At 45.4% G+C, this 13,351-nt stretch overlaps 1 protein-coding gene across 2 annotated transcripts; it reads right to left on the bottom strand.

The window, feature by feature from the left end:
* Positions 1 to 5,924: 5,924 nt before the first annotated feature.
* On the bottom strand, positions 5,925 to 13,026 carry tmem38b (transmembrane protein 38B). 2 transcript variants are annotated; one of them, XM_040198090.2, is made up of 7 exons: positions 11,939 to 12,414; positions 10,212 to 10,316; positions 8,396 to 8,552; positions 7,854 to 8,038; positions 7,665 to 7,752; positions 7,334 to 7,451; positions 5,925 to 6,806 (listed from the first exon to the last, which is right to left on the bottom strand). In XM_040198090.2, the coding sequence occupies exons 3-7, from the start codon at positions 8,500 to 8,502 to the stop codon at positions 6,555 to 6,557; spliced, it is 750 nt and encodes a 249-aa protein (XP_040054024.2). In that variant the 5' UTR covers positions 8,503 to 8,552; positions 10,212 to 10,316; positions 11,939 to 12,414; the 3' UTR covers positions 5,925 to 6,554. The 2 variants fall into 2 exon arrangements, with proteins under 2 accessions (XP_040054024.2, XP_040054023.2); XM_040198089.2 differs by lacking the exon at positions 10,212 to 10,316 and having other exon boundaries at positions 11,939 to 13,026.
* Between the last annotated feature and the right edge of the window lie 325 nt (positions 13,027 to 13,351).

Genomic DNA, 13,351 nt, shown 5'->3' on the forward strand with positions numbered 1-13,351 from the left:
ATGGGACACATTGCTTTTGCACTGCAGTTCCTCCAGGAAACGCTTCTCTGTTCAATCAAATGTACTGAAATTTCATCCCAGGCCACCAGGACCTATCTGGATCAAATAATCTTACCACTCTATATTTCACTCTTCTTGCCCTGGAAAATCCTCCCACAAGTCAGAGAGAACCGTGCACATGTTTCTTTTCTCTGGCTCTTATTTGATTCTTTGATGTTTAGGTCCACCTTATCCTTTAGAGAAACAGCCACACGCAATGATAAGTTAGTGGGTTTTTTGTGACCACAGCAGGAACTCCAATGGCAGCATTTGGACCTAAACTCCCGTGCTGGTGTCTGGAAGATTAACTGGTGACACGTGAGCCGCGCGTTGACGTGACTGCACTGGCTTTCCAAGTGGAGCTTTGGCCTGGAACAAAGGAAACAGGTTCTTCCAGATCTTCATCCTGTGCTGGCAGTCGTATCTGAATGTGGAGAATGCGGAGAACCTTGAAAAGGGTTACTTTTGCAAACGCAAGTTAACTGATATCAATGGAGCTGCTGCTTGAGTGTGTTGCCGCTCAGCTCTGTGTCCGTGGTCATGTTTTGCAGGACTTTGGTACATTCCTTTCCAGCGGCAGGTCGGCCTCATTGCCGGGGTAAGCTGGAGTAACAGATGGTTGCTGGAGCAAGTCTGGCCTCCCCCCCTCCCGTCTCTCCTCCTCTCTCTCTTTCACTTCCTCTCTCCCTCCCCACAATAACCCCTCTGCTGTTCTCATGGTAACACTATCTGCCAAGTCCGAGGGATTGGATTTTCACAGGACACATGAGCTCTCCACTGTACCAGCGGTGGACACTGTCTCCCTCCTCTCCTTCTGCACCTTCATCTTTCTTTCTGTCCCCATTGAACGTTTCATTTCTTCCTCCCCGCTGGCACCGGGATCCTTTTAGTCTCCTTTGTCTGTCTCCACCTCTCCTCAGCTCATCTGTCATGGCCGCTTGTTGAGTCAATGGTCCCTTCTCTTCCCACCGTCTGGTTTTGGTTTCATCGTCCAGAAATCCCAACCGTGATTGGGCTTTATTAGTTAGTGTCTGTGAATCTTACTCCCATCTAATCTCTTGCAACTGCTGAGCTATTGATCCTGTTTCCTTTTGTTTCACTTTAGCTTCAAACGTGGTGCCTCTATTGTGTCATGTTCTCCAGTCTGCGCTGACAGGCTTATCACGAGGCTGATGATTGCATCTTTGGATCCCATCTTGCACTTTAAAAGAACGCCACCCATTTTGGTTTCAGGTTCTTACAGTGTGGCTTAGTTGCCTGTTAGTGCTGTTTTCTTTTTTCAATCGGGGACACAAGCACGTACGGATCCGTGCAAACAGACGTATTAAGGACGTTGCGTCGAAACGGGCACAGCTGCTCTTTGGACCAACTCAGATTTGTGAAACAGTGGCCATCTGTGGTTTGAGGGGGTGACCACTCTGAATTCAAAACATCTACAAATCGAATGCAAGACCACACACACACACACACACACACACACACACACACACACACACACACACACTCTCTCAGCCGCTGCTGCATCAAAGAAGAAATTCAAATCGGCAGACTTATGAAAGGGAAGCTGGCTTTCGCCGTGTCTTGCCATCTTTCCATCCACGAGGTGAGCTCGCCCTGCTCCCTCTCTCTACCTCCTCGTTCCCCCTTTCTCCCTCTGACGGCACTGTAAATGGAATGAGTCTGGTAGCATTGCTGTATTACGGTGGGATAAAGTATCAGCGCCTGTAATCTTCCCTGGATTAATGGCTTCTTCTTTATCTGCTGCGGCTGCTGCGCTCAGATGTCTGGCCGGGGCCAGGAGCCTCCTGCTGGAATACTAATGACAGACAGACAGACAGCTCCAGCTCCCCTTGTCCCCAGCGCCTGCCCAGCCCACTGGAGCTGTGTGTGCGTGTGCGTGTGTGGGAGCACATACGTGTGATGTGCATGTAGATAGAGAAGGCGCCCTGCAGAGACGCGTTAAGGGTGTGTGTGTGTGTGTGTGCGTGTGTGTGTGTGTTTTTCGCCCCTAGGACCCCGTGAGGTAGTCGCTGTCCTTCTCGTCCTGCTGACACCTGCTTTGCATACAGGAGGGGCCAAGCGGAGGGGAGGGGCAGTAATGGAGGGAATTGAGGGTCCCCCCCCCCCCCCAGGATGTGAGCGTGAGGGACACAGAGGGGAGGGAGGGAGGGAGGGAGGAGATACAGCAGATTAGTAGAAGAAAATAAAGCGGACCGATGGAGCGAGAGAAGGAACCAGAGGGAAGATTGCGAAAGGAACAATGGGATATATGAGCAGGTCCCAGTGACCGTAAGCAAACGAGCCGGCCTGCAGGGGGGTGTCATCTTGGAAGCTCCTGTTCCATTCCGTTAGCAAGGTCACATTTAGCCTGTGCAGGCTAAGAATATCTTCTAGGTCCTTCAAATGAAAAGGAAACACGGACCAACACTAAACACCATCTGCTTCCTCAGTCAAGGAAGAAAAGAAAAGGAGGAGGGGGAGTGACAGGAGCACACCATGTACCTACTGCTGGCCCTGCTCATGTGAACAGATATACAGGGGAGGACAAAAGAGGACGCGTGCCCCGGGCTTACCTCGCTTCCAAGATGGATCGGGGAGCAACACGGAGCACAAGCAGAACATCCAGCCAGAGTGAAAAACATCTCACTCGAGAAATGTAGCAGCCAACAATTTAGCAGAAAAACAAATACGTGAAAGGAACCTGCTCTAAAGTAGCGGTTTGTTGTTGCTACTGTTGTATTGTATATAGATGAATTTCCGCTTTGGTTTATTTATCCATTTTTAAACTGAGACCATGAAAAATGACACCAAAATCCAATATAGCATCTCTATACGTCTAACAGTCCCAATAAAACACAGATCGTGTGAGCACTGAGTATTTGGCAGAGCTTCTTCATCACTCATAAACAAAGATTCATAAGAAGGGGAAGTCGACTCTCAAACGACAAGCGCGCTGACTTACAAACGACATCCTCGTGTTTTCGTGGAGACATCGTGGAATTCATTTTAGGAAGAAAGTCGCTAAAGTGAAAAAAGTCCCAATGTGGCTGTTGAATAAGTATGATCGGTTTAACGTGGACCTGCAGGTCTTTTTGGCCACTTGAGGGCAGCAGAAACGTCACACCGCTGCCTTTTAAAGTCTGAATACAGGGAATTAATATAGCAGCTAAAGAAGGAGAGTCTCTCCTACACTCTTTTTTTGTCTTGTTGTCCAATGTCTTATTGTCCAATGTCATGTCATGTCCAACATACTTTGGCAGTAAAATGCATTGTACTAATAACACTATGCTGTGTAGAACATTTCTTGAACCAAAATAGCATATTTGTGGCCTTATCTGTAATCAATGTTATCTTGTAAGTGTGTACTTCTGTACCCTTTGTTTTAAAAGCATCCTTAATATTTTACCTTAAAGCAAGAAGATTCATATAATATTATAAAGAATGTGATGAAAATCTGACATTCAGTGGCAGTATATTAAACAGAACCACATGCATGTAACCGCGTTTGTATGGTTCTTTATCACAGTAAAAACCAAGTTTGCTAATGTGAGCTAAACATTTACCTTCTCCAGTGTTTATATTTCTCACTTTCTCTCCCACACAAACAAACACAGACCGCTTTCTAGTCACATTATAGTATCTCCATTTTTGGGGGGGACATTCTCCTCGCAGCTGTTCTTTACAAGTCCGATCTTGAATAGTGGGAAACATTGGCTCTTTGCTCCGCCATTCAGTTAGGCTCTCTGAAGAGACTCTTGTGTGTGCGTATGTGTGTGCGTGTGTGTGTGTGCGCGTGTGTGAGAGAGAGACATACAGAAAAAGAGATGTCATGTATACAACACATTCTGTCAATTGATCATTCAAAAAGAAATATAGGACAAATTTGTCGGTGAAAAAACGGTCACTGCCTCTCGTTTAGCTGTTCTGTTCCATTGGTTTTCGTTTCTTTTGATGTGATAAATCATCTGTGGCGGACATTGGCTCAGGAGGGAGCACATGGGTGATCTCCCATGCGTGATCTCCATCATGATGGAGATCACGCCCCTGCGCGGCGGGAGGCCCGAACGGCGTCCCGTCTGAGGCACCGCCATCGGATTATGGACGTGGACGCCGTGATGGGTCGTCTTTGATTCCTTTGAGAAATGGAGGGAAACAAAGTGCCCAGGTGTCTGCTGGTCGGGGGGGGGGGGGGTTCATTGAGAGCGTGAGTGGACGCACGAGTGTCGGTAGGTGTGCGTGAGGCCCCTTTGTGCCTTTTTGATGGCGCCTTTTGTTCCCGCTCTTTGTGTCACGTGCACACTGAGCCACCGAGGCACACACAGGAATGATGTTTTTTCACAGATTGGAGTCTCAAATGTGCTCCTTCAGGTCCATCGAGGAGAAACATCGGATGTTTTGAAAGTGATTGCGGATTGTGGTCCATCCAACGTGATCTCGCCACCTAGAATGTCCTCATAAGAATTCGCAATCTTCCGCCGTCGATCCTCACGAGCGCAGCTAAACCAGATCACGCACATGCAGGCGGCCACCATTGGCTCTGCAGAGAGGGTCCCCTCCCGTCCCCCCCGTCCCTTCTCGCCTGCAGCTGCTGGCCAGCCTGTCGGTTCCCAGGCATCAAGCCATCAGAGATGACGCCTCCTAACGCCACCAAGTGGTAATCACCTGTCCTGCACCGCTTGACAACAGGGGCTCCATCCTTCAGGCAGCAATGGACGTGAGACGCTAACCTGACAATTGCGTCACTGAATACACAGGTTTGTGTTTGAAACTGAGGGTGTGTGTGTTTGAGATGCAGGTGGAGGTTCAAGCCGTGGCCGCCATCATACTAAGGACTAAGGAAATAGAGCGATGGAAAAGTCAAGAATGTTTCCCCCCAAACAGTTTCTGCGATGACTAATAATTGTAGATTCTGGGTTAATTCAAAGAAAAATTAATTTTGCAGATGCACTTTAGCTTGGTTTTAGAAATGGCTACTACTAAAAATATCTTGGTTTCAGAGCAGAGCAGATTCCAGCAGTGAGAAAAAAGTGACTCAAAGAATACTTGTAAGTACAAGGCTGGCATTCCTTGAAAAGAATGGTCTGAAATCTGATTCGCAATCCTTTTCGAGGTTCATTCGTATGATTAAAAAATGGGCATTTAGAAATTAAAAATTGGTAATTCATATTTTTTGGAGTAGGGATTCGCTTGAAGTGACAGCAAAATGCATGAAAAAAGTACATCTACGGGGCAACTATTTTTTTTTACCACAGTTGTTTTGCTCCTTTCGTGAGATTTGTTGACCCGAAGCACACAAAGCAAAACTCTAGAATCATTCTTTAGGTCAAGTGATGAGACGCAAATCAAGAAGCAGTAGCTCAGTTCAATGAGTAATTGCGACGAGGGTGACGCAGGTCTTTCTTATCATGGGAGGCAGCGTGAGGAAAAGAGCGGCTTATTAACGCGTTTTACAGTTTTCAGGGTCACATAGTTTGCTATTATATTCACGAAGATCAATGCACAGATATGCACGCACACACACACACACACACACACACACACTGAGCAGTTCTGCAGCTCTTTCAGATGCAAGCCTGTTCCTGACATGAAGATCTGAATCTCTTCAACGCCCCCCCAACCTCCATCTCTTCTTAATTTGTATTCACAGGGGGGTGTTTCTGCGGTCTGAGGTTACAGCGATGAGAATCTGGGGGGGGGGGGGGGGGGGGGATCTCTCTCCAGCAGCTTTTTAAAGAGACTGAGGTATCAATCAGGTGCTGATGTTACAATGATGCAATGTTTCAGCCTATAGTGGAGGTTGCTTCTGGACGCTTATCAGCTAACCAGCATATATATATATATATGAATCTGTTTGATAAAGGGGAGAAATCAGAAAAACAATTGTATAGTTGATTAAACCCGTTAATTCTCATGCTTTCAAGCGTAATTCAAAGCATTCACCATAGAAACAGAATACAATGAAAATTGTCTTCTATTTTTTAAATGTTTATTGAAGAGTGCAGTGTGTTCAGTATAAAAAGAATAAAATATCTGAGTTTTATAGAATATAATCTCTTTAACAAAATGTTTTCAAGCATTTCAGAATAGGAAATATAGCATTTACATGAAGCAGAAAAAAGATAGATATTAGATATTAGATATTAATAAATCAGCAGGTGCACAGCACTGTTCCCAAAACACAAAGACACAATTAACACTTTCACTAAATATGTTCAAAATTAAGCAACACGTTGTACTACAAGTGTGTAATCAGCCAGAGGATTTGTGATGTTCACTTCCAACAGCATAAATATCACAGTAGTTTAAGGACGTGGTGATTATCCCATAATAAGGTGCAGGACGGGTCGGAGTCAGCTAGTATTTCAGCAGTCAGATTTCAATTGCATTCCAAATAAAGAGAAATATTTTTGGGACGGGACAAAAAAACATGCAACATTTAGGGAATGACGCGACGGATCTGAATTAGAAATGACTTCACAACCCTGCGCCGAGGTGGGGAGGCGCTCCGGCGGCGACTAGTTTATCTTCTTCTCTGACTCCTCTTTGGCTTTGAGGGATCCGCTTTGTCCCTCGACCGCCCCGTTCCCACCGACCTCTTTGGCGCCGGCGGGGGTCGTCCCGTTTGTTGCGCCGTGATCGATGCACGCTCTTTTTACCTCCACGGCGAGGGCGGCATAAGGGGAGTGGCCAGTGAACAGGGTCTTGTAGATGGCCGACTCGACGACGGCAAACGGTGAGGCGGAGGAGCCCGTCAGCATCATCCTGGCCTGAAAGAAAGAATTTCAAAAATCCTTATTAGGGTTAGAATTTAATAAATTAATTCAGCAGTTGTACAGAATTTGTCACTAGTTAATTAGGGGGAGGGAGCGTAACATCCATATCATTGGGAAGACAAACTAATAAATAGAAGATTTGGACGCAAGACTTTGAATCTGATGAAACGTCTCTGCCTTAATTTGAGGTAGATTTATCTTCGCCTCAGTCAGGAGCACAAGTTTCCCAAAGAAGAGCAGAGAGAAGGTGATGCAAGCTGATGAAAATGATGCAAAAGCCCCGGCCCTACGGGCAACACCGCGCTAATGTGAGTCACCGCAGCTCAAGCTTCAAAAAAAGGCACATGGAGAAAAAGGTCATTGAGGCGACAGGACGCCACCGATTCGGAGGGATACGCGCCACCAAAACATTCGACACAAGTAATACACGTGTTTGTTTGTTTTTTCCAAAGGGGAGCAAATGCACTGCATCCGAATCGCTTATTATCACTGGGTCCTTCGGGTGTGGGCTCCACGCTGACCTTGTTGACGACGGTGAAGACGGTGTAGACCAGCATCAGGTGGTGCGTCTTGACGGGCAGGTAGTGGGTCTGCTGCAGAGCAAACAGCACCGCTCCTATCAGGGTGATCTTGGTGGGGCTTAAAACAGACACGCGATGATGAGTAGTTAACATGTGATCGTCACATCTATCACGCAGAAATGTACTGAATCACTGCGGATCACATTCTAACGAAGGGAACACGATTGATAAAGATATGAAACTATGTTTGATTCACTCAATCGTTTTATTAAAAATATACTTTCATAAAGGATAAGATGGGAGGTTGACGAGGGTCCTTCAGAAGACTTACTAAGACATTTTTAGGAACTCATTCGTCTCTGGTTTCCATACACCTCGGACCAGCTGCTCAAAGTTGCTTATCAGACCACCGCCGGCACCTAGTGGGGGTAAAAAAATAGAAAGAAAATGTGCTTGACACAGATTGATACAATACATAATCTATATAAAATCCTTCTGCAGGCCGCATCGGCTGCCCGACCTTTAGCCCACCCGATGGCAATCATAACCAGCAGACTGTCTTTGTATTTGCCGTGTGCCTGGGTGACCCCGCCAAGCACCTTCCACGTCCTGGTCACCTCCTTCATGCCTGACAGCACCAGCCGGAGGGGCAGCAGGGCCGCACAACAGTACACCAGGTCCACGGGGCAATAGAACACTAGGTACCTGTAGAGACACATATGGCTTGAATAAATATAAATGATGTGTGTGTGCATAAATAATGCACACACACAAACACACACACACACACACTCACACGTTTGCTACCTACTGGGTGTCAACTATGTGTTCATTAAACATTCTGACAGTATCACCTACTAGTTTCTGTCAAGGACCTGACGTCACCAGCAGGGGGGGCTGTGTGTTTTGTAAGGGGAGTGTAATACGATGTGCCACCAGTAGAGGTCGCCATAGGCTTCATAATTACGAGGTGGGAACCTGACAACCACCTCTCTGTTACGTTCAATGTCCTTAGTGGAAATTCACTCTACTTTCTCTTATTTTTCGGTCTCGGATATTTACCAGGTGATCGACGCGAGCAGAACACTGGTGCTGTTGGACAAAGGCGCAACGGCTGGCTCGGCCAGCATGATGGCGGACAGCACGGCGCCGCCGAAGCAGAAGAGCATGGAGCTGAACCAGCAGGCTAAGGGGCTGACTCTGGAGACCTCCAGGGCACCTGCACAAGAGAAGGAGTACTCTCATCACCAGGGGAAATTTGCAATAAATAAAAAAGGTATTAGCATTCCTACGGGGCCTTTGAAACCCCTGGAACCCCCCCCCCCCCTCTTCTGCAATCACTGTTGTTTAAATGTTTAACATAATAAGCATTAAATACGGTTGGCATCATAGTGGAGGGATTTGGTGTGTTCCCTGTGAGTCTCCCAACCCCTGCAACTGTATTAATATTAACTGGTTAGAGGGAAGTTTGTTAAGCAGTCACATGACTGCGTGGTCCAAAGTACAGAGCTGAGGGGTTTATTGGATCAATGCGCTCTGTGTGTTTCCGCCCTATTTAAATACGCACTGCACTCCTTTTTCCACTGAAACCATTTACACGCTCACTACAAAAAGAGCATGAGCAACTCAAATAGCACGAGAACGGCTGCGTATCAGCATGCTGATTCTCTCCGCTATGGAAGGAAGGTCTGGTGTTACTCGGCCAAAGATTGGGATTCCCAAAATCCTCTATATGAAACAGAGAAATGGTGTAAAACTATGAAAAACCCACCAGAGTCACACTGTGATATTACAGTTTTACTTCACTCGGTCGGCCCTGAACCGCCGGCCCTCAGTCCCTGTGGCCCCACACAGGATCATGCTGGTAATCTGAGGATTACAGACAGATTGTACACCTGGAGAGAGACGGGTGAGACCAGGAGGATCTGTAGCCACGTGCCGCCTCTGCTGACTTTTTAACTTTGTTCCCACTCAAAGAACAAATGGGGATGATGGAGAAGCAGTTGAATTTAACCATTTATAGGTTTTACAAAAGTTGTGTAGTATTATTAGTTTTTATATGTGATATTTAACAATATTATCATTTTCGACAACGTTTCTGATGCTAAAAAAATAATGAATACTATTCGTAACAATACAACAAAAGATACTTAATTTGATGTAAAAGGCCGCCATTAAAAATCATCTTTGTGAAGTACGAGGCCACGTATGAGTGACCCACCATCATGAATGACATTATTATTTTCTTAATGCTGTTGCAGCCGTGTGTAAGCAGTAACTAATTTATATTCAGTCACACAGGAACTTTGAAAAATCTGCGTCAATCTTTTAGGGCACTTTTATCTGATAGTTCCTTTTTGAGATACGAGATGATTTTATCGCTTTCTATTTGCGAATATAAAATCATTTTGAAACTGTTATTATTATATGATTTGGGTGAAAAAATCATGCTTTGTTCAAATAATCTTTTGGCTTTGAGTGATTTCAGCAAGTTGTTGGCATGGAGTAAGTCAGCTGTTACAACATCCCCATTTCTTTCATTTGAATCTGAGCAAATAGCATAGCAATGTATGCAGATTAATTTGATACAGAAGAAAAATTAAAAAGGAGAAATGAGGAGCGCTTCTTTTTCAATGCATCAGAAGCGGATCACAAGAGGTTCATTTGTTCTCACTATTCCTTCATTCTGAGATGATTATATGAAAATGTCCTTCACAGTGAACAAATAAAAATAAGAATAATCTTTATTTAATTTACTTTAATAGTTCCACAGCTGGGGAAATTCGCAAATCTCAGTATTAAGTTTGCGTATTCAGATCATGCAAACATGGACAAAACAGTGTGTTTTTAGAACACGGGCCTTTTACAGTTCACTGACCTCACGTCAGTCCCTTCATCCTCCATCGCCCCCTGAACTGCCCCAAAGAGTTACAAACTCAAAAAGTGGTGAGTGAGTGCAATATGGCCTCCGCCCCCGGTGCAACTGCAGCATAAAAAGCACAGGGAAGTGTCAGTGTTAACAGATGTTACAGTGTTTCTTTGTGTGCATCTTTCATTTTTATTATTCGTATTTTTATTTTTGCAATAACAACCCAACGGCAGTGGGTGTTTTGCACATGAACCCTGATGTAATGAACGTTTCTAGCTGCCACTACAAGAAGAAGAGGTTTAGAGGGAAAAAACAAACAAACGTCAGACAGGAAATAGTCCCTCTCTCCGCCTATATGAGATTTAAATCCCCCCCCCTGAGATATATCACAGCTTGGACTGCTCAGAGCTGCCGGGCTCCAGACAAACCATCAGCAGATCAAGATCCTGGTTTCCTGGTTTGCGTCGAAGGAAACACGTTTGCAAGTCAAATTTGCCAAACACGGGCCGAGAAACACCAGTTTGTTCATGAGAATATTTAGCGTACATTAGTTTATTCAACATGCTTACAAATCTATCTTTTATAAATCAGCACAGAAAAAGGACGAAAGGAGAAATTCTGCAACTGAGAAAGACGGAAGACCGGGACGGCATGTGTCCGACCGCACACACTGAAATAAGACATTCCCCCGCAGACATTCCTCCTCACACTTGAAACTGGATGACCAGAAGAAACAAAGTGGCTTATCCTCCGGTTATTTTAGGCCTGCAAGAGGGAATCACTGATCCACTGTCCTCCTGCGTCCTTTACAATCCACTCGTCTGCTGAAAATAACTCCGCATACACATATAGCGATGGTCTGATAAACACGTAAAAACAAGTGTGGGGGGGGGGGCAGTTTAGTGGCATTCCTTTCCTTTTTGGGAAAAATAAGAACTCCAACCTGCTCGCCGAGCGTTGAACTTATTGTCCTTTATGGAGAGACAGTAGCAGAGGACTCAGGGTCGGAAGGTCACGGGAGCCCAGATGCAACTTCCAAAATAGACTGTGGTATCACACCAGGGGGACTACAATAGCATGCGTGTGTGTGTGTGTGTGTGTTCTGCTGGGTTTTGTGCGTGTGGAAAGTCGACACGCTGGCCAGTTACAGTCCACCTGTCTCTGTGGACATTATCTCGTGACATAACACGTCGGTCTCAACTGACACAATCAACCGTTGCACGCTTCAAAAGCTAAACTCGTTTATTGCTTATTTATTCACTCGTTGCGTCCCAATATCTGCCACATCTTGCTTTAATTATCAAATATTCTGCTTTTAGTGACCTTTGAAAAGAGGGATTAATCTGACTTTTGTTGTAGTAAATTTATCAGGCCAACGGCCAATAAACAAATAAATAAGCAGTTTGATGTAGCTTCAAACAAGAAAAGACTAAAAGTTAAATATATTAAATGTCGTATTTGTCTTTGTTGAGAAAGGTCACGACAGGTCACAACAGAAGCAAGGAGGGCTCGAGACTCCACGCGCCAATAAACCCGATTAGATGTTGTTGTTTTTAAGTTTTTGTCACCCAAAAAGGTCAAGAGTCGCTCTGCTTTTGATCGGGAAACACCAGGACACCCTGAGGTGGATTTCACCGGCGTTTCGGCGTTCCGCCAGCAGCAAACTGGGCCAAAACAGAACTTCAAAATAACGGAAACCAGTGAACGCGGCGCACGAGACTTTTCGTCATTCTCACCTGGCTGCTCCCTCAGGGCCATGATGGACACGACGTAGTGCGCCACGTCAAAGTACGGAAACATGGACAAGTTTGCCAGTCCGTGGGACAGCTCGTCCAGAGCCAGCAACCCGAACCAATCCATCACCGTTTTTTTTCTTCGTCGTAAATTACTATAAAACTCCTCGCAGAGTCAAGATGATGAGTAGTTCCGAGTGGAGAAAGTGGGCACCGGTCCAACTCGGAGCATCGGGGCTTCCTCCGCTTCCTCCTGCGAAGTCTCAGGCGAACGAGAGGCCTCGCGGCCGGTTTAGTTGATAGCCGCTCGTCGCTTAGCAACGGATCTGTAACGCCAGACGCGGGTCATGGTCGGTGTTACCCCATCGGGGAGGAGGGGGAGGGAGGAGGAGTGAGGGGGGGAGGCTGTCACCGGCGGCGATATACCCGGAATTCCTGCTCGGCTGCTCCGCCATGCCAGTGATGTGGCGGGCGGAGCCGGGGAGGCTTCGTGATTGGAGGAGGGAGAACACGGGAGAGCCAATCCCGTGCCGCGGGCGGGCTGATTAGGAACCACGTGACGGAGGAACACGCCGGATGGACGTTATCGGACTTGTTCAGCTGTCAGGTGACACATTTGACATCAACGTTGTAAATATGGTTGATTAGGATTAGGATTGTAACATAGTTGTTGTATTGTTGGTGGTCTTTTAGGTCTACATGGTGTTTGTGATATAAACATTATTACATACGTTACATTTGTTAAAAGGATGGATGCAGTTTAATATTCACAGGTCAGTCTTACCCAATCGTGTCATTTTGTTGACGCAGTAAAAATGTCCTCTTGTATTGTTTAGTCAGTGTGTCATGTTCATTTGCCTCTGAGGAAAAAATCTAATCTAATCTCTCAGATTAGCTGCATAAAATCGAAAACAACAAATACATAGTAAATACCACTTAGTTTGTTGTCTCACTTAAGGTCATGTTTTGACTTTGTTTGACAGCACACAGAAACTTAAAGCAAATGTTTACACAACAACCAGTTGAGAACATGTGACATAAATGGACCCGTTTTTTAATTTTCGAACTCCTGAACATATTAAAGTATTTTAAAATTGATTTTAAGTGTCATAAAATGGTTTTGTGCATGAAAACTGTCTGTGCATGTGCAAAGTAGTCAGCTAATTGTCTGGTCAGCATGATCAGGACACCTGGTGGTGGCTTTTGACTTTTTATAATAATAATAATCCAATAATTGTAGATCTAATAGCAGATCTAATAATTGTTTTGTTGCTATGCTCATATTGAGAAAAAAAATCTTTCACTTTTTGTTATACAATAGATTACATGTAATACATCTGTACAGAAATGACACAGGGTGCCCTTATTGCACACCTTCTCATAGGTTCTGGGGCTAGGAGCTGCAGCCAAAACGTT

Source organism: Gasterosteus aculeatus, chromosome 14 (genome assembly GCF_964276395.1).
Source record: "Gasterosteus aculeatus chromosome 14, fGasAcu3.hap1.1, whole genome shotgun sequence".
NCBI lineage: Eukaryota > Metazoa > Chordata > Actinopteri > Perciformes > Gasterosteidae > Gasterosteus > Gasterosteus aculeatus.